This window comes from Diceros bicornis, chromosome 14 (assembly GCF_020826845.1).
Source record: "Diceros bicornis minor isolate mBicDic1 chromosome 14, mDicBic1.mat.cur, whole genome shotgun sequence".
NCBI classification, from domain to species: Eukaryota; Metazoa; Chordata; class Mammalia; order Perissodactyla; family Rhinocerotidae; genus Diceros; species Diceros bicornis.
In genome coordinates, this window is record NC_080753.1 from 12,810,441 (window position 1) to 12,835,755 (window position 25,315).

The 25,315-nt window shown below is 35.5% G+C and overlaps 1 protein-coding gene across 1 annotated transcript in view; it reads right to left on the reverse strand.

The window, feature by feature from the left end:
• Window positions 1-25,315, reverse strand: part of MLIP (muscular LMNA interacting protein) — a 106,995-nt gene that overhangs the window by 37,451 nt on the left and 44,229 nt on the right. Inside the window, exons 6-10 of the mRNA XM_058555451.1 lie at window positions 21,261-21,326; window positions 21,094-21,177; window positions 20,926-20,985; window positions 11,699-11,743; window positions 1,761-1,805 (exon numbers count right to left, since the gene is read on the reverse strand). Of these exons, the coding sequence (XP_058411434.1) occupies window positions 1,761-1,805; window positions 11,699-11,743; window positions 20,926-20,985; window positions 21,094-21,177; window positions 21,261-21,326 (300 nt within the window). The remainder of the gene's footprint in view (window positions 1-1,760; window positions 1,806-11,698; window positions 11,744-20,925; window positions 20,986-21,093; window positions 21,178-21,260; window positions 21,327-25,315) is intronic.

Genomic DNA, 25,315 nt, shown 5'->3' on the forward strand with positions numbered 1-25,315 from the left:
ACATCTAAAATCTGGATTCTGTATACTATGTTGAGTGAAATTATATACGAGGATATTAAAAATATTCTTGATTTTCACACATTACTCTCAAGAAACAAGTATATTTTAAATATTAAAATTATTATTATAGTTATTTTAAATATTAAACTAGTTGTAGTAGTATTTCCATGTCTAAAGTGGGAAATCGTTCCACTTCATTATTTTATTGCAGTGTTTGTTTCCACGGCAACTCCGTCTCTTCCCTGTGTTAGTAATCATAGACTCACAGCACTAGAGGGGCTTGGAAAGTACATAATAGAATGCTCTCATTGTTCATTTAGCAGATTGAGATCCAGACTCCCAGATTTGTGACTTATCCACTGTCAGCCCAGGAGTTAGTGTCAGAGTGGGAAGTAAAAGGTGGGTCTTCTGGACTCCATTCCAGCATTCTTAACTATACAAGATTGCCTGCCACTCTTCTAAACCAATCAACATTAAAATGACACACATGCAAACACACCCCATACAGACTCTATATGGACACTAACATAACCAAGTGGTTCACTTGAATCAGGCTATTCTAAGAATCAAATTACACTTTTTATGATTTTTCAGTAGTACAAACAAAAATATTGTTGTCATTTTGGCGTGATAATGACAAGATGACTTGTTGGCTATGAATGTAGGACACCAAAACAATTGCTTAAAACGGAAAAAAAATCAGCGTCAAACTGATTTTGTCTTCTTAATGTCTCAAACTGCTCTACTACATATTTTCATTAATTTGACTGAAGGTGCCCTATTGTTTACAATTTACAATTGTAATTTACAGGAATTTACAGTTATAAACAATAAAAATTAAAAGACGTAAAGAAAATCTTTAACTAGTAATATCTAGGCAACTTATTTCATGGTTTTAATTTGCTAACCACTGGAAGAATAAGAAATACAAACACTATAAGAAAAAGTAATTCTCCTATTTAGTCAAATTTTTATCTATACATAACAGATTCTAGAGTCCAGATCGGTGCTGTCCAATGGCATAGTCACTAGACCCCCTGTTGAGCCCCTGAAATGTGACTAGTCTGAATTGAGATGTACTACAAATGTAAAATACACAGCAGATTTCAAAGACTTTGCCCAAAAAAAGAATGTAAAATATCTCAATTTTATACTAATTATATGTTGAAATGTAATATTTATATACCATTAAATAAGATATATCATTGAAATTAATGTGACCTGTTTCTTTCCATTTTTTTAACGTTGCTACTAGAAAATTTAAAATTACATATGTGGCTTGCATTTGTGGTTCACATTATATTTCTATTGCTCATCACTGGTCTAGACCATTCACATGCTAATCTTCCTGTCTGAAATGTCTCATTTCCCACTTCCTCAAGTCCAGGACCTACCATACATTATCAAATGTGACCGACCTCCTTGAACCCTTTCCTGATCTCTCCCATCATGAAGCGAGCTCTCTCCTCTAAATTCCAACAGCATCTTGTTTCTGATCTCATCCATTCTATTCTAACGCCTCTACTAAGACGGAAGTTACTGGCAAATAAGGTCTATGGACAGTTTTATGTATGTTTGTAAGCTGCAAAACAACGACCATGGAGCTTTAGTAAAGCATCAGTAAACTTTTTATTAGATGAGTAAGCAAATAAACTTACATGTAGTAAATTTATTCTCAGTTCACTTTCACTCAAATAAAGCTGTCTTGAGAGATCAGAATTTTCTAAAGTAAATCTATGACTTAGTAAGAGGATACGTACCAGCTGACTCTCAGATACTGTAGAGGATGGTGAGGAGAGGTTTGCCTGCAAAATTATAAACATGGTGTTTACTTAGTGAAATTCATCATTTAGTAAAGTAATATACCTATGTTTTTAAGTATTTCAAAGTTCTTTTATTATTAAAGTAATACATGTCTATTGTAGGATTTTTAAAAGTATAAAGTAAAAGGAAAAATATCATTAGGCATCAAAAAATGATTTTTAAATTTTTTGGGGACATTGCCTTACAATATTTTTTCTATGCATTTTTATTCAGCTCACATAATAGTGAATACGATGTTTTACATGTTGATTTTCCTTAACATCTTAACATAAGCACTATCACAAGACATCAAAAATTCTTCAAGGCGACATAATATTTCATTCTCTGTATATTCCATATTTTCCTTAAATATATCAGCATTGTTGGATATTTATATTTATTATAAATATTCACAGCAAAATGAAACAACAGATTTTTTCTTAAATTATATTTATATTAAAAAATTGTTTTCATGATTTGGGAAAGAAAATTATTTGGTTTTTAAAATTGTTCTAAATTAAAGAGGAGGCTACTACTGTTGCTTCATCCTTGGTTCCTGAATTTCACTCCTTTCTTCTGGATTTAATTTCCCTCTTGCTGAAGTCTGAGTTCCCTCTTGCTGAACCAACTGCTTTGGTTGTTTTTTCAGAACTTACTGTCTTGCACTTTGTCTGAAATGTTTTTATTTTGTCCTCATTCTTGAATGAGAGTTCACCTGGACATAGAATTCCAGGGTAATAGTTATTATCTGACAGCATTTTGAAGATACTGTCCACTGGCTCTGGCGTCTGTTACTGCTGTCAATCTAAATGTCACAACTTGACAGATCATATGTCTTCACATTTGGTTAGTGTTAAAGATTTTTCTCCATGACATTCTGTAATTTCACTATGAGGTGTCTGATGGTGAATTTCTTTTTATGTATCCTTTTTTGGGACTTGGTATAGTCCTTCATTATAAGCATGCATATCTTGCGTTAATTCTGGAAAATCCTATGTGACTGTCTCTTAAAATATTCCCTTTCTCCCATTATATCTAATCTCTTCTTATGTAGCTTTTACTAAATATATCTTGGGTCTTCTCAATCCATCCTCCATTTCTATAAAATTCCCTTTCATATTTTTTATCTTTTTATGCTGTATTCTGGATGGTTTCTACATGTAAACATGGCAGTTAACTAAATTTCTTCAATTTTATTTTTTTTTAAATCTTTTTTTTTAAAGATTTTATTTATTTATTTTTTCCCCCAAAGCCCCAGTAGATAGTTGTATGCCATAGCTGCACATCCTTCTAGTTGCTGTATGTGGGACGTGGCCTCAGCATGGCCGGAGAAGCAGTGCCTCAGTGCGCGCCCGGGATCCGAACCCAGGCCGCCAGCAGCGGAGCGTGTGCACTTAACCGCTAAGCCACGGGGCCAGCCCTTCAATTGTATTTTAATACATTTAACATAGCAATTGAATTTTATATTTTAATGACTATTTTTAACTTCTAGAAGTTCTTTTTGATTCTTTTTCAAATCTTTTTCTATGATATCTATAACTCTTTTAACTATTTCAACATTTTTAATATATTTATAAATTAATTCCAGATTTTTTTCATAATCTCTTATTACTAAATTTCCTGTTGAAATGCCTCTCCCCCATGAGGTTCTTTACTCATTTTATGGCTTTTTATAATTGATTTTGAGCTCATCTCCAGTCAGGGTTACTTTGGTGATGATTTCTGTAGGTGTCTGAGAAGCCCTGAGTTGGGAAAACATTCCTACAATACATTTCATGTTTCCCCTTGTGGGGGCCCTAGGAGTTTCACAGGTTCTGGACCAGTTTCTATTTTATCTCATCACCCTGATATTTCTAAACCTCAAGGATAGCAGATCCCCACATCTTCAAGTTTCACAGGTGTAGGACCCATTTTCTCATGAATGACTCGTTTACCACCCAAAAGTGTCAGGTGGAGATAGTGGAAGGATTTATCTTCTTTCTATCCCATGCATCATGGCCAATGTGGCCTTCTCAGCTCCTGAATGGACACGAAAGACTCATTTACAAATCTTAGACTCATTATACAGTGAAAGTTAAAATCTAAGCTCCTGGCTCCTAGCACCTATGTTCTGATGTACCCAGGTTCCGCCAGAGCTTTAGCTGCATCTTAACACTCCCACTGGGAGCTCCCATTTCATTTCTGGCACTCGGAAGTTTCTCTTCCCTTCTTTTAGGTTGGGTTACATATGTATTTTTAATAGTTATGTTTTATCAAGCATTTCTGCATTTAAATAGGAGGCTGAGCGTCCACGTCTGTTCAGCTGTCAACTTTGACGGGAAGTGGTCAACATACAGATGCACAATTGTAAATATGCTTGGCTAAAATATGATAAAGTTGTATTCCTAAATTATTTCTATTTTTTTGAAATTGCAAATATTTTCCGGGTTTATTATAAATTTGTCAATATGGTTTTTACTCTCTGAGAGGTGAATATTAACTGAAAACTGAAAGCTTAGTGGGTCTTATGGTATTGCCAAGTACACGGGAGTGTGAATCACCAAACATACTGATGAGGCACCTGCAGTCCTTCTCACACTGTGTCCAACATTGTTTTTTTTCTGCTTTTTGCTTCATGCCATTCTTCACAAGGCCTGCAATGCCTGCTCGATGGCAGCGGGGTGTCCTGGCTAAGTGCTCCCCATCGCTAATTGCTGGGTACCAGGTTAGTGCGCACTGAGGTTTATGGCTATTCTGTGCTGCAGAAAATTGCCCTTCAGAATGTCCATTACAATGTTTTTCCAATTCACCTAGGGTTTCATATTTAATCTTAAAATGTAATATGCATAATAATGATTTCTTCTAAAATCTTTGTTTTTTTCCCCTTTAATTAATTTTCATTATTGCAATGAGAGAATTCTCTACAAATTCCCTGAGTTAAATTAACAGCTTCTATGAAATATGTTGAATGAAATGTATCTTAATTGAAACAAAAAGCATACTTAAATTTTTATCTCAATAATTATAGGAAAGAAGAGGTTACACATTAAAAATAAAGTATTTGCACAATTTAACTACATTACTAATATTCATCAGTACATTGTGCTAAATAATATCAAATTATTATAGGGAAAAAAGATAAGATGCTCAAGCAAATACATTAATTAAATTAGGGGAAAACTCAAATATCTTTGTATCCAGTCTCCATAAGTCCCAAAAATTCCTTCGGTGGGAATTATGATAAAACAATAAGATGCCTTAGACTTCCTCAGTACATTTTTATTTCATCTAATATAATGGACTTCATATCACTATTACGAGAAACCATTCCCAGAGAAAGGACAAAATTACATGCTAAACCTCAGGGTGGAGTCGATATTTATGAAGCCACTGCAGATTTGCTTTACCAAAGAAAAAGAGTATTGGCTTATGTGTATTATCACAAAGATAACTAGATTCTTTCAACCAACCCAATCGTGTCAAACCCTTTAAGAAGTCCCTGTGTGCTTGCCTAATACAAGTTAATGTGATTATTACATGCTGTACCTAGAGTTATGTTATCAATATTGTATTAATTATTTTCCAAAAAGTGAGGGAAGATTATTTGGTTAGCTGAGACTGAAGCAGTGAGCGGTGGGACAAGGCTACTATTTGAACAACTGCCAATTGATCAATTAAACTAAGGCAGGGAAGCAATTTGAGGTGCAAAAAAATAAACTCAAAATCGGATTTGAACACTGAAGTTTTCAGTCGTTCGTGTCTATCCACATTAACCTTAACTAAAGAACAACATTAGAGATGGGTGTAAGAATGGCTCTTTGTGAAACAAATCCCATAATCTACATTCTACAGCCTTTGACGTCATTTTAATCACCAAAGTGAGAGAAAGAGAGAGAGAGGGCATTTTAACTAGTATATCATCATACAAAAAACTTAAAAACTAACAGAGCAGTCAAAAACTTATAAAAGTCAAAATTTCTTACTTCAAAGAAGATCTATTAAAGGGTTAGGTTACATGGAAAGTAAAAGAGTTGAAGACTAAGAAAAGAAATGAGGATTTGAAATCCACTAAAAAATAAATTACTACACAAGACCACCACTTGTGCCAAGCCAGCTTTGGAGAAACCATTTTCCTCCTCCAAAGACTTGATGCAGAGGCACATAAAGTACAACCAGACTCCTTAGTCATTGTCTAGAGCTGCTTTTCCTCGCAATCTGTAGTTTTTCCCCATTCTTGACATGTGTCCTTTGGACAGGCTTCACGCTAGCAGACATCCTCTTGGGGGATTGGGACAAAATCAAGTTGCATCAGATAAAAGGTGTTGAAAAGAAGTTGCTTTTGCATTCTGCACTCTGCACTTCCACTTGCAGCACGTCTGTTCCTTTCAGCACTCACGTCCCTCCCACCTGATTGTAACATCTGGTTGCATATCATTAAAATGTCTCAATTCTACCTTTTCTCTGTTGACTCTAATTATCCTGAGGTTTCTTTTCTCAAGGCTCAAAGAACTCTAATTAGTGATAATGTGTTAACTGAATTATGTTATTTCTCCCAGGCAAGACTGATCTATAGATAGGAAGAAAGGCAAAACTTAAAATATTAACTGAGCACCTAGCAATTGCCGAGTGCCGAGCTTAGAATTCAGGAAATATAAATTATAAAATGATGAGACATTGTCTTACTCTTAACCTAGAGAGTATTCTTGTTATTTGTACATAAGGCGCTAATCAAAAGAATGAATCCAATGGTAAGAATGTTAGACATCAAGGCCATAGAGATCTATCATGAGGCATCATGTTTCTTGCTTCACACTGTTTAACTATTTATCTATACACCTTACCCTGTATGAATATCTCATTAAAAGCCATTTTACAAGTTAGTAATATATTCCCAAAAGACCTAAATATAAAAAGTAGATTTGGAGGTATTTAAAAAGTTTGACTCTTTAAGCTAGGGAATGATTCCGTCTTGTCATGAACATAATTGGCAGGCAGAGTAAGTGGGCATAGTGACCAGTGACAGCCATAGTTTATATGTGCAAATGAGGAAACAAAGGATAAGATCAAGGGGAAGTTTGGCTGAAACATGGCACCTTCGTGTTTGATAAAGTCTAAAATGATGAGAAAGGTATAACGTATAAAGGTGTCTCATTAAATTTTTTCTCTTTCTCCTCATTTAGCAGAACTCAGATAATTATCTTCCATTCTCGCCTCATCCCCTTTCACAGGAGCATACCTTGGAAATATTTATGAACAAAATATTTTACGAAAAAAAGAGCTAAGTGAAGAGTAATTAGTGGAATGGAATGTCTTGCTTAAATTGTTCACCACTCTTCCTGTAACTCATCAAATCTCTGGTCGCATCCTATGGAAGCATATCCGGACCCGGGACGGGATTATAAGTGGATGGAATTTAAGTCACCTCTTACCTTAAGATCTGTGACTACATTAGTGCACATTGCCTCTGAAACACTTCAGCATAGCAACATTTCCAAGCATAGCAACCAGAAGAGTGTGTGAACTGGCTAAATAGGAGAGGATGACCTTTGTTAGAATATCTGTATATATAGCAGGGAATATTCTTAATAAAGTTTGACACATTTTTTAATATATTGTGATATTTTGAAAGCAATACGCTTCATCACAATGACATTTTTCTGTCCCTCAACCTCATTAAAATGAGATCTTATCTGTATACTATGCAATAGTCAATAAGCTTGTCTCTGTTATTTCTCTGGCACTTAAAAGTAACTCTTGAAATGTCGAGAGTTTATGAAACTAGTTGTTATCAATCCAATGTGATTCCAAATAAGGGCTTTTTGATAAATTAGTAATAGGTCCAAATACTTGCCCTATTTTCTGAGCTTGCTCTTTCTTAAGGAAGCACACTATGGTTTTGAATTACACGAATGAAATGAATTTAAACTGGTAGTAGTTAATGAAAAATAATAAATATTCACCAAGTGTAATGCAAAGAAAAAAATGGCATTTCCCTTCAAAGATGACAGGGTGAAAACAGAATGAAATAGAAATTTAAATAGAACATTCATTCCTTTACATGGGGGAAAGAAACTGTTTAAAAATGAGGGTCATGAGAAACAATCACTCATACATTATCTGATAAATTATGAGTTCCTTTACATATAAGCGAGTGATTTAAAACATTAGAAATATAGTCAAACATTAACATTTTAGATGCTGTCACCAAATATGAGATTATTCATTCAAAGTTTAGACTGAAGGTTATTGGGCATGAAGAAGTAATTTAGACCCAGAGGATAAATACTAATCAACAAAATATTTAAGGAAGACAAACTATTCCCAGCTTCTGTAGGTCCACAGAAATATTAATGGCAGAGGCTTCGACATGAGAAAGACGTGGGTTGGATTTGCCTGCTCTGTGACTTCTGAGACTTGGTTTCCTCCTCTGTAAAATGGAGATTTTGTAATAACGATAATATCCACTTTATAGAATTGGCATAAGGTTAAATCAGATAGTTAAACCTCATTTGCAAGGTAAGAATTCAAAACATTAGTTATTATTATTGTTAAATTTGGCATCTGTTAAAAACAATCAAGTGAAATATTGATGATAAATTAATATAATCAACCCTGCAAGTGACCTGTGGAGATTACTACTACTCAACGTGTTGTTAGCCTAATTTAAATTCTATTACACTTAAGAGAACCTCAGTTAAATTACTTTAAAATAACCTGCAATTCAAATACACCATGAATTGAAGAAAATTTAATTAGTCTGAATTGATGGTACTTCTACTGCATCTGGCTCATCCTAAAAAAAGAGACTATGTGAAATATGACAATATGTGCAATAAAGAACAAGAAAAGGAGACTAATTGTTTCACTTTGATTTTCTTTTTTTTTTTTCCAATGGAGAAAAGTAAGCATTTCACCAAAGGTCCCATAAAGAGGAATTAGTCATACAATTTCTCATTATTTAATTAAACCATTCTAATCATCCCAGGATAATTGGAAACCCAATGGACGTACTGATACATTGAAAACTAGCAACACAGTAAGTTTGTTTTAACATCAATAAGTTTTCTGGCCAGCTCTCCTCTAGTTTCTACAAGAAAGTATCATGCTCATTTACTGTTTTAATTGTTTTCTGTCTCTCCTATTGTATGCTTCAGAAATGGAGAGCTCGCTGTTGGGTTCATGCCTCTCACCCAGTGACTCCTCATAAGTATTGGGACATAGCAGACACTCAATAAATATTTGTCAAATCAATGAACAAAAGTGGAAAATTGAATAATAGAGCTAGAAAATACTGACTACATTTTCTATTAGTCACGATTCATGGATTATATACTATACTTTTAAAGAGCCCCCAGAAATAGAGATTTTGGGTGGTCTGTGGTAATCTATTAAGGATATCCTCAAGTGTAACAAAATTCTTTTTTCTTGGCTCTAATTTAAGTCTTCCCTTTATTCCTCTGTGGTGTAGGAAAAGGTAAACTGCATGATCCATGCTTTTGAATCTAATCTAAGAATCTCTACAAAGTCAATAACACACTGAGTCCCAGCAGGTACACGTTGTGAAGATGCCTATTCCTTCAAAGTTTTGAAGAGATATGGTGGAATATTGAAATGTTAAAGTCTGTAGACTTCTCAGATATGCTCTTGAGTTTCTGTGGGAGAGGAAGGGTGAAAAATATAATAAGAGATTAATTAATTAATTGAGTGAAAGCTATTCAACCAACACAATGTGAAGTATCTCGTAGCTTAGCCAAGATGAATATTAGAATTTCTAGAAGAAAATACGACAATGTCGTTCTTTTTAAAAATCAGAACATGTTGTATTTAAGATAGAATGTTCACATAAGATCAAGGCTTATAGCTAAGGCACAATTCTGCTCTAAAATTTCATTTTTTTCTTCAAAATTAACATAGATATTATTTAGTAAATGGCATAACTGTAGCCCAATATTTACATGTGTGACTTATCTATGAGTTGGCACCAAAGAACTGGTTTTTACCTTCTACCGTAAAATTATCCCTTACAGTCTTCCAAAAGACATGGACATATTTGAAGTGTCACAAACAACAATTCAAACGTCATGTTGTAAGAGAAAGTAAAAAACAGAGCTTCTCACTCAAGAAACCAAATTTAATTAAAGTCAAGAATCTTACCTGAATCAGAGTTTATATTTGTTCAAGTCTATACTAAATCTGTTTGATGATTCAATGTTAACTTTGAATGACTCAAATGCTTTCACAAAGTTTGGAGCAAATGTTAACCTACTTTAATTAAGTCTGATAACTGATTGAAGACTAATTTGAAATAACCTCTAACTATGGAGATTGAAACAGCCCCTCCAGAATTATTCCAGTTGCTATCAAATTAACCACCCCCAGGGAGGGGTGGGAGGAGGCATCAGCTGTCTGCACCTTATTATAAATGAATCTAACTCAGAGGCACTTTGATGAGAAAGGCAGAAGGTGAGAGAGCAAAAATTTCTAGCTACTTCTTCTTGGGTCTGGCTCTTATAGAATATATTAGTCACAAAAATTAGAGAAATATCTTCATGGCACTTTCTTTTCTGTAACCAAATGAAGAATCAAGGAACTCAGCTAAATCATGGTGCTTCTAGTCTTCCCAAAACAGGTAGGAGCAAGAGAAGGGAAGAGGCAGGGATGAAGGGAAAAGAAAGGAAAAAAAGAGGAAGAAAGGGAAGAACAATTATTTATTGAGTGATTCCTGTGTTTCAAGACTACAATGAGGACTTGTCATACAGTAACCAATACAAATCTTACATCAACCAAATAAGAAGGTCATTAGCATCTCAATTTTGTATATGAAAAAACTAAGGGACAGACAGGCTACGTGATTTTCCAGGATCAGACAGTCAGCAAGTAGCAAGACTACGATGTAAACTTGAGTATAGCCTACTAAATGCCTCCACTCTTTTAAGTATGACTCCAAATGGCTTCCAATAATAACAAAAAATAACAGTGAAAGCTTCTAGGAAATGCTCTAAGCTGTATTCCTACCCATACCCTCTAAACATCATTTCCTGAATGTGATAAAATTCGGTAACTTCACCCAGTTTGTCATTTGCCTAAGGAAGATTCAAATGAAGGCAGAAATGTGTAAATTGCGAAGAAGATATGTCACAAAATATACATGCAATAATTATTTACTCTTGATGATGATGAAAACTGCATATCAGAAATACGAAGTATAATCTAAAAGGAATAGTTTACTGGTTTGTTTTAAACTAAAAACTAAACACTTGCTTAGGAGATAACCTTGTTTCAACTAGACTATATTTGGTCAGAAGCAGAAGTTGGCCACATGATGGATTATTAGGTGAATAAAGAGTAGGAATTGGGTAGGGCTATGTGTGTGTGTGTCTAGGACATTCAGAGGCAGCTCCCCATAATTAGTGGAATCAAGTGTAAGAGTCTGTATCTACGTATCCGTTATTAACCTATTTTTGCTCATAAATGAAAATTGGTTTATTGGATAATAATTTAAATACAAGAAAGCAACAAACTAGTCAAAATCAACTCAACTGATAATCTCGTTGGAAATGGACACATCAATGTTTCAAGTATATGAGTTGATTGTTGTATAACAAACACAATAAACCATTACAGAAATGAAAATGTCATCTAAGCTTCGATAATTAGAAAGACAGAGAGCAGGTGGTGGGGTTCTGTTTTATTTAGCCAAACTAATCAAACTAGACGTCACTTAGGAAGGAATTTATTCAATAAACTTACCTGATATAACATGATTTTCCACATCTGGGTCAATCACACCATCCTACCCCTTTCCACTTATGAAAAAATCAACTAATTCAATTTAAATGACTGTATAGTTGAGTTCCCTCCAAAGCATACACAAGCACCCATTAAAAAAGCAGCATGTAATTATGAAAGGACTTACATATTTGGTTTCTCGACCAGCTGCTCTTGGAAGAGTTGTAGGCGTCTGTATGAAAATAAAAATAATTATACTACTGAAGTAATCAATAAAATACTGAAGGATTCAATTTCTGGGATAAATGTTCACCTTTTTTTCCTATCAAGACTTTCTAACCATTACTCCCTCTTTTCTATACAAAATTCCTATTCCTCTGAAAATTATTTCATTAAACTACATCACTTTATTATTCTTTTCATTGCTGTTATCTATCAACTTTCTGGTAAATTTTCCCTTACTTACTGATAATGTTCATTTATGGGTTATAATAGTTCCTTACATACTTTTTGGCTATTTCAAAATTCACATAGAAGTCTCTCTCCTCTCAATTCTTTGAGCTGCTCAACTCCAAAGATATTCTCATCCACTCCATTTCAGTCATCCACTCCCAGCAGCACTCCTAGACCTTGCCTTCACAAATAAAATGGAAAACCTCTGAAATTTCAATTTCTAACATTCTACTCTCAGAACTCTACTTCATAGCCACCATCTTCATTTCTCAAATATCCCCAATGCAACATTTCCTCAGCCTCATTGAGACTTCGAAATCATTGACCCTTACCAGCTCCATTCTGGCTGTATTACCTCAGCTTATGTATATTTCATAGTCTCAGTCATTTTCATATCTTAATTTCTCTTGCCTCCCTCTCTCCTTGTGACAAACTCACCTGAAAAAAAATCAAAAACAAAAAAACTACCCTGAATGGATTTTATCATCCATTTTCTCTAAACTTGTACTTGAGAAGCAAAACATTGCTGGGGAAACTCTCTCAGCCAAGCTAACTGATTTAATTATAAATTAATGATTATTAGCTTCAAATGGGCATTCAATACTGCCTGGTAAGCCCCCAATTTTTCTCTCGTAGGCCCATTTTCCCACCCTCTGAGATGAGATGGCTATTTGATTCATTTGCGTATTCAACAAATATTTATTGTGTATCTAATGTGTGCCAGGAACTGTTCTACACCCTTCAGACTTATCAGTGAAGAAAAAAAAGACAAAGACATCCAGCCCTTGGGGAGCTTACATTTCAGCAGGAGAGAAAACGAATAACAAAATAATCAATATGTAATTGCATCATAAATTAGAAGGTGATAAATACAAGGAAAAGGAAGAGTAGAAATGATCTGAAGCCTAGGGTAATATATTCTTCCAGAGAACATCTTTATTGCTTCTACCTTATATGTTTTTTGGACCATCCAGATGTTAAGGAGGTAAAGAGTGCTGATGGCTTATGATTTTAAACAGGATGGTCAATCTAGCAAAGGTGACGTTTGAGCAAAGATTTACAGGAAGTGAGGGAGTTGGCTAGTGGATATCTAGATGAAGAGCATTCCAACAAGATGGCACAGGTGCAAAGTTCTTAAGGTGAATTTCCACCTCTAAAAACGGTGGCTAAAAAACTCAAGGCAATCTTTCCATAATAGACAATACAAAAGTTGAGCAAAATATTGGAAAATATTTTATTGAAAATAAAATGATGAGCTACTAAGACAGTGAAGAATTCGGGGGCAAGATCAGGAGAGGATGGGACTCCAGAGAGAGGAGTCAAGCATTTGAGACTTGCTTTTGCCCTAAGGATGTTTGCAAATCACCATGAGTTGCTTGAGAAGCTAATCCAAACTTCTGAGATTCTCAGAGGTGTAGGAAGATAAAAGTCAGAGTTCAGGACCTGCCAAGAATAGATTCATCTCCAGGAGTAAGAGTGATCCAGAGAAGAATGATTGTTTAGAAAAAGAAATCATCTCAAAACCTTAGATTAAATTAAGGTAATCCTTCTTTGCTAGTGTTCCTGGCGTCTGACAGAAGCAAAGAAAAGATTCTTTACAGGAAGACAATACCATCTGAGGCCTCAAATAATTTCTTTCTTTCTTTTTTTTTTTTTTTGCTTGAGGAAGATTGTCCCTGAGCTAACATCCGTGCCAATCTTCCTCTATTTTGCATGTGGGATGCCGCCACAGCATGGCTTGATGAGCAGTGTGTAGGTCCATGCCCAGGATCCAAACTTATGAATGCCGGGCCGCCAAAGCTGAGCATGTGAACTTAACCACTATGCCACCGGGCTGGCCCCTCAAATAATTTCTATAAATAAATTTTCAAGTAGAATATCCAACACACAATCAGATTGAGAGACACAAAAAGGTAAGACAATGCGAGTGAGAATGAGCAGCAATAATAAACAACCAAAAACAACCCACAGAAAATCCAGAAATTTGTTTTCTTAGAACCAGACTGAAAAAAAACCATAATTAACAATATTTTTTGAGATAAAAGTTAAGCTTGCAAATTTTTACAGGGAACTAGATACCATAAAAAGTGATACAACTGATTTGAAAAGGAACTAACTGTGCTAAGGCAGGAGCATGCCTGGCACATCCAAGGCTGAGCAAGGAGGCGAGCAGGGCTAGAGTGGAGTGAGGAAAGGAGAGAGAAGGAGAACAGCTCATTGAAGTGTTGGAAGGCCAGATCACAGAGTCCCTTCCAGGAGCTGGTAAGGACTTTGGCTTACATCTGAGGGACATGTGTAGGCACTGCTGTTTTTTTGTTTTGTTTTGCTTTGTTTTTTTGTGAGGAAGATCAGCCCTGAGCTAACATCCATGTTAATCCTCCTCTTTTTGCTGAGGAAGACCGGCTCTGAGCTAACATCTATGGCCAATCCTCCCCCCCCTCCTTTTTTTTTCCCCAAAGCCCCAGTAGATCGTTGTATGTCATAGTTGCACATCCTTCTAGTTGCTGTATGTGGGACGTGGCCTCAGCATGGCCGGAGCAGCGGTGCATCAGTGCGTGTCCGGGATCCGAACCCGGGCCGTCAGTAGAGGAGCGCGCACTTAACCGCTAAGCCACGGGGCCGGCCCGGCACTGCTGGTTTTAAGCAGAGAAGGATCATAATCCGACTTGTGCTTTAAAAGGATCTCTCTGTTTGATGTACTCAGAATGAATTATAGTGAAGCAAGGATACAGGGAAAAGGCTATTACACTAACCAGAAAAACATGATGATGGCTAAGTAGTACAGAGGGAATGACGTAGTATATTCTACATATACTTTGAATCTACAGCAACAGGATTTCTAATAGAAGAGATGTAGAATGTGAGAGAAAGAGAGGAATAAAACTTGACACCAAAGTTTCTGGCCTTGAGTAAATGAAAATTGGAATTCTGTCAATGAAGATGAGAAAGCAGGATATGGAATAGTCTTTATGGGAAGAGATCTAGGTTTTATTTTGAAGATATTTATTAGAAATTTAAATGGGAATGAAGAGTAGGTATTTGGGAGACTGGAGTCTGGGAGAGAATCCTGGACTAGAGTTATAAATTTGAGAGTTGTCAGCATATTCTTGGTTTTCAAAACATGAGACTGAGTGAGAACACCAAAGGAATGAATAGAGAGAGAAATGAGAAGTCCAAGGACTGAGCTCTAGGGTACCCCAACATTAATAGTTTGGGAAGAAGAGGATAAATCAGCAAAGGAGACTAAGAAATAATAATGACTAGTGAGGTAGGTGAAACACTGAGAGAGCACGGTGTCCTGGAAGGCACTAGAGGAATGTGTATTCAAAGAGGAAGGAGGGCTCACCTGTCTACAATTCTGTTGCTATGTCAGCTCAGATCAGGACTGAGCTTATAGCACTGGGGAGGACTTCAGGAGCCTTGGACAAAGTGGTTCAGGCAGTGTGGTGAGCACTGAAGCCTGAATGGAAGGGATTTAGGAGGGAATGGGAGAAGAAGAATTGAAAGTTGAATACATAATTTTTTTTCAAACTCTTCCCCATCATATCATCCCTCTTTAATCTCATTAATAATCTTAAAACTTTCTTCACTGAAAGGTGTTAGTCACAAAATAACTAAAGATATTAGTTATAAAAAGCTTCATTTTCCCACCATCAACCTACTACCATACTTGCACCTGCACCTGTCATTTCCTCTATTTTCTGTTCTGTTACAAGGGAGGACGTTTCCAGCTTTTAGTGAAAAGTTACCTATTTGAATTAGGCTCTAGGTTCTGTGCCCTTCTAAAGGACTTTTGTCCTTCAGGGTCACTTTTTCTTTTGTATAATCAGCACTTCCTTCTCACTGAATCAACCCCACTAGCATATCAACTTGCTCTTATTATTCTCAGCTTTAAAAAGCAGACAAAAAATTATTCCTTGACTCCACTATGACCCAATTTCCTTCTTCTTTTCATATCCCAACACTTGAAAGTACCTGTTTTTGTTTGTTTGTTTGTTTTACATACTCTGCTTCTGCTTTCTCACCTCACAATGCTTTTCAACATCAGAGATGAGGAGAGCAAAGGGGTAGTATAAGGGAGTAAAATTTAAGGATGGTGAGAAGAAGTATCTATAAGGATCCATCAAGGTGGTCCTTCAGCCTGGTAGGAAGAAGGGAACTGTTAACTATAGGTTTGGACAACAGGCCAGCTTCTGGTGAGTCCCTTTCCTGATCCCTTCCTAGGTGATCACAACTGGGACAGCTATAGGAGAAGAGAAGTGTGGGGTACCACAAGCAGAGGTGCAGGGAGGCCAACATGAGGGTCAGTGTCACTGGGGTGGGGAGGAAGTGGCAAGAGGGATATGTTTGATATAATGGAGTTTCTACATCCTGAGGTACATGCTCCTCCTGCTCTTAAGAAACGAAATAACCCAGACTCACCAGGTTTGGCAAATTGTAGATCTAGGCCTTAGTATCTGCCACCGCAGGCATCAGGCATACATACAGCCAAGCTAGAAGATATGCCCAGGTAACTTTGAGTTTCCATGGAAAAATAGTAAAACACTCGAAAAATGTAAATACTGTAAAGGAAAACAATGGTCCAGCCATTGCACTCCTAGGTATTGACCCAAGAGAAATGAAAGCATATGTCCGTACAAAATCTTGTTAACAAATGTTCTTAGCAGCTCTGTTAGTAATAGCCCCAAATTGGAAATAACCCAATTGTCCATCAACTAGTAAACAGTTAATGTATGGTACAACCACACAATGGAATACTACTCGGCAAGAAAAAGAAATTAACTATTCATACACGCAAAAATATGGATGAATCTCAACTGCCTTCTACTAAGTATAAAAAGTTAGACTCTAAAGACTACAAACTATATGATTGTGTTTATCTGACATTCTTGAAACAGCAAAAGTATAAGGACAGAGGAAAGATCAGAGGTTGCCCATAACTTGGGTTGGAGGGAGGGATATATTACAAAGGCGCACAAAAGAACTTTTTCATTTGCTGGAAGTGTTTTGTATATTGGATGTGGTGGTGGTTACATAACTGAATGCTTTGTCAAAACTCATTGAACTGTACACTAAAAGGGTGAATTTTACAGTGGGTAAATTATACCTCAATGAACTTGACTTTAAAAGAAAACTATATAAGCAACAATAAAGAACTTAACATAGGGATTGAAGAACAGACTAGATACGGAACAAATTCTTGAACTGGAATATCAGATCAAGAAATCCTCTTGAAGGAATTAGGAAGCAATAAATAGAAAAAACGATATAGAGATAAAGAGAGATGGAATACAGAAGCAAAAGTGACAAAATCAATACTATAAGAGTTCCAGGAGGAAAGAAGTGTTTGAAAAAATAATGATTAAAAATTATCCTGAATGCAAGGGGAAGAAAAGATCGAGGATTTCAGATGAAATGTCACAGAGAGTACCAATCCAGACACATAAGAGAAAAAAAAAAAAAACACACACCTAGACAGCTTATAGGAAAAATCAGTAACATCAAAGATAAAGATAGAATTCCAAAAGATTACAGAGCCATTCTGTAAATGACCGCTCTGTAGCAGAGGAGTAAATATTATGCTGACAAAATACTTCACAAGTATGTTGTTGAAGAAAAAGAACCCAGGGGAAAAACGTGTTGAAGAGAGAGGACCTATAATTTTACGTCCAGCAAAACTATAATTTATATGAAAGAGCAAAATAAAGATATTCTCCGAGACGTAGGCTATAAAATCAACACAAATGACCTCGTTGAATACAATTATCAGCAGGATTCCAAAAAGAAGAAAAGTAAACCCAGGAGAAAACTATGAATGTGTGAGAAATAAGGATCTAAATAAAGAATAAGTGTCTAAATAAAGAAGAGACCAAGAAAAATATAACCATAAAAATTCAGAAATAGAAGTCCAAGAAATACTAACAAATTATATCTGTATATATGTATATATATGGGGGGCGGTGTGTATATACACATATATATCTTGATTAAAAACAAGTGGAAAGTGAAAAGTGCTATAGTACTTACCTAATTTTGTAAAAAGATATTTGTAAGCTTTAAAATTGATAGGAAAATAAACATAATTATTGTCTCTAATAATTTGTGTAACTACAAAAAGTAACAAAAATATAACATAAAATTTTCAAAATTTTCAAACCAGTAAATGTCAAAATATCCAAAGGAAAGCAGGAAAAGCAAAAAAGAAAACATTTTAAATAGAAAATTTAAAATAAGATAGCAGAAATTAGTCCTAACATAACAAGAATTACAGTATTTGTAAATAGCTTAAGGTCCCAGATAAACAAAATCTCAGCTCAGATATAAAAGTGACATCCAGAAATACGTTGTCCTGAAAAAATTAGACAAGAGAGTACAAAAAGATAAAAAATAAAGTAATAGAAAATAGCAAAAAAGTGATAGAAAAATAAAGTAATGGAAAATATTTAAAAAGTAATAGAAAAAAGTAATAAAAGATATATCTAGGAAAACGTAATAAAAATTGCATATATATTACTTACATAAGGACATTATTTTCATTCTAGACTAAAAAGAACAATCTTAGGTTCAAAAGGACTAAGTATGTTATTAAAGGTTATAAAAATCAAAAAGATGAGAAGGAACGCCAACACATAAGCAACAGCAATACAGTTTCAAAATATATGTCAAACCCAATAAACACTTCTCTAGCCTTCACTTTCTCTTCCTCTTGGGAGCAGTCACCACCATTTTATTTTCTTAAACACTCTCCTCTTGTAGTTTCCATGATACCACACTGCTCAGATTTTCCTCTTACCACAATGGACTTTTCATTCTCCTTTGCTGGCTCCCCGCTATCTCCTTTAATGGAATTGCAATGTTTTGTTCCTTGGAGCTCTGTACAGGGCACTCGGTATGTCTGCCATCCCCAGATCTCTCCTACTAGCTCCAGACACACAGGTTTAAGGCATCCTTGATACACACCTCAAACTCATCCTGTGCAAAATGAATGTAACCCTCACTGCACCTCCTTCACAGTTGTCTATGCTCAAGGCAGAGACCTGGGGGTCATCCATGAATCCATAATTCTTCTCTCCTTCGTTACTCACATCCAAACTCCCAGCAAGCCTGAAATATCTCTCTCAAACCCGCATGCTTCTCTCTAGCTCCCCTGAACGTACCTGGTCCAGGCCACCATCACTGACTGCCCCTCTGACCTCAGTAGCCTCCTCACAGCAGCCATCATGAGCTTTTTCAGTAGTTTCCTATCATTCCCCCCAATATTTTTACATCTTCCCATTTTCCTTGGAATCCAAACCTCATGCCATGGCTTATAAGTATCTAAATCACTGTCCTTAGCCCACCTTCTCAACCTCATTTTACACGGTTCACTCCTGGCGCACTCTACCGCGACCACACTGGCCTTGACCTTCATCCACACTAAGCTATTTCCTGCCTCAGGAAATTTGCACATGCCTACTTCTCTGCCTGAAAGCTATTACCCCTCTTCTTTCTATGGCTGGCTTCTTTCCATCTTTGGTCTCAGCTTGAATTCCACTTTCGGGCCAATACATCTGCAGTATGCCTCTTAGGTTACTCTGGCATGCTCACCATTCTCTCCCTAGTGTCCCACAGCACCAAGCCCACAGTGGGCACTTAATAAATATTTATTGAATGAAATAATTGCCTAAATTTAGTGGCCTAGAATAATGTATTTTTAACACTATAAGCATTAAATATTTGTTAAATCAATAATATAGATTATTATTCACATATTACCTCTTAAATCCTATTCCTATTATATTTAATATAATATATAGCATTTTTATATGCTCAACAAATGAAATAAGAAAAAATATATTTTAAAATTTATATAGTATCCCTTTGGCAAATCAAAGTTTTATATTTTTAACTTAAAAGACGTAAAAGATATACAATGAAATAGATTACAAATACAGAAACTACAATTATCCATTTGTAGGTCCTCTCTACTAAAATATAATTTCTTAATACTGACAACGATTGGTTACTGTATTTCCATGTCATTATTAACATATATTTGTCTATAATGTTCCAACTGAAAATTAGGAATAGTCTTCTAGTCATAAGCAATTCTGTACATTTAAAACGTACTTCATACACACAATCTCCAATTTTTTAAAAGAACATACAAGAAGTATTTATATTAATTCCAAGAGCGAAAATAAGGCTGACAAAAAAAACCTAACAATTATCAATAAAAGAAAAACCACAACTATTTTGAAATATGGATAAGTAGATCTGTCCTAAGCATTCCAAACAAGTAATATGGAGAAATGTAGCATTTTATCCCAACAAATGAAAATGGCTACATTTTAAGAAGGAAATATTTATTATTCAGTTATAACAATTAATGCTTTAGTAGTACTCTAACTAAAATATCCAGGTTTCTGTTCCTCTGAGTCAAAGAACAGTGAAATAAATTCAGCCAACCAAAAGAAAAAAAATTCCAGAAAAAATACCTTTGTTAAAGCTCTTAGACTAATGTTGCTTTAGTCTACTTCATTTTCCACTTCTGTGAATTACATACGTACTGAAGCTATGATTTGAGATGAGAAGACGCCACAAATTCTATGGGCAGTCCCATATAGCTTCTTAAAATGCCAACATATAACAACAAAGTTTAACACATTGGCTTTCAAATTGTTTGGAACTTGACCCACAGTTAGAAATAGATTTGATTTTGCAACCTTGTACACACATATTTAAACATGTACGTGGAAAAAAATGCCAACAATACCTACTCACTACTTAGAATAGTCTGATATTTTACATTCTTACTATTCTTTTTTAAAAAAACGTTTGCTAACAACAACAACAACAAAATACTGGTTGCTATCCTCTTAATTAATTTCGTAATTCACTATTGGGCCTTGACCTGCAGTTTAAAACTCACTGATCTAGTAAGTCTTATGGTTCAGTAAATTATATTAAATATATACATACTTTGATTGTGTCAGAACCCAACAATGTCTGTCGGGATCTTGAAGGAGAATCAGAAGAATGCTGGAAAATAAAAAAAGGACAAGCCTGTGATGCCTCATACTCAAGTAGAGGGAAATGAAGAGAAGCCAAGCAAATGTTTGAATTGCACATTCTAGTCTAAGGCATTACCATAGACAAGGAATCCCGTAAGACCTTATCAATGGTAGCACAGAGCTCTTCAGTTTGCTGCCTGAGCTGTGCAGGGAAACAGAACTGGAAGAATTGAAACCAGGTACTGAGTTAGCAATGAGTTTCGGGATCGAGTTTCAAAAGCAGGGGTAATCTGAAGTCATTACCTCCAGAGGTGGGTTTAATGAGTTGTCCTTGGAGACACTTTCAGTCTTGGCTGGTTCATCTAGCGCCTAGTGATAAATGAAATAGTTCTCATGTGAGGCTTTAGTCAAATATAAATGTAGTAGAAAAGTCTCTTCAAAGATTTGTCTATCTTTGAAGCCCTGTATATCTCAATATTTCCAAGAAAAAAAAAATCTTCGAATAATTTGATGGGCTATTCTCTGACATGGAGGCATTTTCCACATTTATCCAGTTTCCCTTGCGGAATTAATATCTCCAATATAAGGTGTTGGAATAAAGAAAGGAGGCTGCGCTTTTAAACACATAAACTAGAACTTGGACGTCTTACACACCCAGATGAGCCTTGTCCCCTTCAAAGAAGTCACCTTGGGAAGCTACGCACAGAGATAACAATGATATAGCCATTTCTGAAAGTATTTCAAAAACTATTTTTGAGGAAATACTTCAGGGCCAGGTCATAAGAAACAGGCACACACACACAAAAAAATCTTGCCTCATTTTTTTTTTTTTTTTTTTTTTTTTTTTTGTGAGGAGATCAGCCCTGAGCTAACATCCGCCAATCCTCCTCTTTTTTTTTTTTTGCTGAGGAAGACGGCCCTGGGCTAACATCTGTGCCCATCTTCCTCCACTTTACATGGGACGCCGCCACAGCATAGCTTACCAAGCAGTGCGTCGGTGCGCGCCCGGGATCCGAACCAGCGAACTCCGGGCCGCCGCAGCAGAGCGCGCGCACTTAACCGCTTGCGCCACCGGGCCGGCCCCTTGCCTCATTTTTAATCATTTATATCCAAAAAGTCTTGGCTTCGTTATTCATCAAACTTGGCCTCAAATGACATTTAACTATTTCAAAACATACTTTTTATGTATTGTGATATATTTCATACATATAAATGGAGAAAATAAATAACACTGTTGTACGTGTCCACACTCTATTGAGAATAAGAAGTATTACAAAAAACATAGAAACTAGTGTGTATTCCTCACTGCTTGCTTGTTCTCCTTCCACTTGAAAAGTAATCACTCTCGTTAACTTTGTCTTTATCTTCATATGTATGTCTTTCATTTTTTTTCAGCATATTAATATAGATACATCACTAAACAACGTAGAAGTCTATTTTGTACGGTTCTTTAAATTTCATGTAAGTATAATGTTTCCTTCTAGAACTTACTTTTTTTGTTTTTTGTTGTTTTTTTTAAACCACTTTAGAGAGGTATGTTTGACATACAAAAACCTGCATCTATTTAATGTATACCACTGAGGAGTTTGGAAATAAGTATATACCCATGAAAGCATCTCCACAACCTATGCCAGAAACATATCCATCACCTCCACAAGTTTCTTCCTCTCATTGTTTTTTCCATATAGCTATTTATTCAGTCATTTCACCTCCACATACTATCCCATTGTTTGCGTATTCCACAACAAAATGGATACTTCCTTCCATTGCTGAATATTTAGGGTGCCCCCTATTTTCCTATTCCAAACTGTAACAACTATCGCCCATGTACATGTTTCTTTATACACATATTTGTAGTTTAAGACTACAGTAGCTGCAAAATAGCATAATAAACGACAGTCAACTTTAACAGACATTGTCAAATTGTTCTTGAAAACAATTGTATAATTTTGTACTCATAACAGCAATGAAGGAGAGTTCTTGTTTTCAGACTTTAGAAAAGGTTAACATCCTGATGTACATGAAATACCTCACTTTGAATTTAGATTGCATTTCCCTAATGATGTTTGATGATGGGCATCTTTCATGTATTTGCTGGTTATTCATATTTTCTTTCATATATTTGCTCATTTTTTATTGGGTAGTCTGCTTTTTATTTATTTATTGGAAAATTGTATATGATCCGAATACAAAGTATTTGTCAATTATATGTGGTGCAAATGTCTTCTCCCAGTCTTGGCTTCCATTTTCGTGATCATGATGATGTCTTTTGATATACACAGTTTTCATTGCAACGTGGTCAACTTTTTAACATTTTCTTGTGTAATTGGTGCTTCCTTTCAGAAATTCTTCCCTAAACTAAGAAGTCACTCCCTTGGATGGGAGTCTTAAAACTTGGGATGCCAGATGTGCAGTCTGAACCCTTCACTCCTCAGGGAGAAGCTGGGAGTTGGGGGTTCCTTGCAAATTCCATGGTGCTGTGTCAAGGGTGGAGTTTATGGGGAGTGTCTCAGCCTTTCCTACCCATTTTTATGTGAGTATTTTCTCATTCACCTGACGTGTGGGGGTCCCTCAGGTAGTCTCTGGATTTCTCTCACAGGGAATTGCTCCATGTATAGCTGTACATTTAGTGTATCCATGGGAGGAGATAGATTTAGAAGACTTCTGTGTTGCCATCTTGGTCTCTCTCCTTTACCATTTCTAATGTTTATTTGTGTCTACCTACTTTTTAAAAATCAATTTCTCTAGAGAACTATCAATTTCTAATCTCTTAATTGGACTAACTTTTGGTTTTGATCTTCTTTGGAATACTCACTTTCCATTTCAGTAATTTCTGGTCATATCTTTACTACTTCCTTCCTTCTACATTTTTTGGGGTTTATCCTGTTTTTCTTCAAAGTATTCCTCTTGTTGCATTCGATAAGTTGTGGTGTGTAGTATGGTCACTATCATTCAATTCTAAATCTATCATTCAAATCTTTAAAATTTTCCATTAAGCTTTCTTAGACCCAAGAGTTATTTAAAAGTAGTTTTACTTTTTAATTTTTAAAAATTTAAGGATTTTTTCCAATTATTTAATTACCTGCTAATTTAGTTGTATTATGGATAGAGAACTTCTTCCTAACAGTAATTCTTATATAATTGAAATTCATGGCATAAGACATGGTCAGTTTTTATAAATATTCAATTTATCCTTAAGAAAATATCTATTTTCTAATTGTTGTCTGCAGGCTTCTGAACGTGTGTGTGCGTGTGTGTGTGTGTGTGTGTGTGTATTTTTGTATCTATCAAACCAACATTATTCACTGTTTTGATCAAATTATCTCTAATTTTACTAGGTTTTTTGCATGCTTATTCTATCAATAATGGAAAATGGCATCATAAAATCTCACAGAATTGTAGTGGGTCTGTTAATCTCTCCCTGTGATCCCAGCAATTTTTGCTCATCATAGTTCGAAGCGATTTTATTAGCTACATTCATAATTAGAAGAAATATTACTTCCTCATGAATTAAATATTTATCTTTATGAAGGCATTTTCTATACCCTCAATAACTAAGATGCAAAATGGAAATAGACTACATTACTGAGTCACTCTTAGACGAGAGCCATGTGGGAGGGCCAAATTGAGCTATACCAAAGTGTGCGGTGGGAAGGAAATACACCTCGATTGTTTTAAGCCACTGAAATGCCAGGATTTGTCTATTGTGGTAGCAAGTTGTTGCTCACATTATCTAATACAAACATTATAGACTATTTTTTTAGAAATCAACCTTGAAAATTTTCCATTCATTCTAAGGTCTAAACCAAGCAATACAAAATCTAGATTAGATTCACATAATATACTGTCATGTGTTGCTTAACGATGGGGGGATATATACTGAGAAATGCATCATTAGGCGATTGCACAGTTGTACGAATACGACAGAGTGTACTTATGCAAACCTAGATGGTATAGCCCACTACACGCCTACCTCACTCTGTGGTATAGCTTATTGCTCCTAGACTACAAACCTGTACAGCATGTACTGTACTGAATATTGTAGGCAATTGTTTTATTTTGATTACCAATTCTAGGTATTTTAAAGCAGGAAGCCTTTCAAGATATCTAGTTCCAATCCACTTTTAAAGTTTGATTATCTACCACCATTAAGGTTATTAAAAAAATATGTGCCATGATTTATGAAAACAATTGCAAAAGAGGTTACCAAAAACATGGTAAACAATTGCAGACTAATTGGAATAAGTGGCTGGTCCCTAAAGGCAGTTACTTTCAAGAGAAAAATCATCACTTGAATACACATGTTCTGGTAGGTTTGTAAACAAACATGCAAAAAAGATTCAGTTCTCTATTGCCAT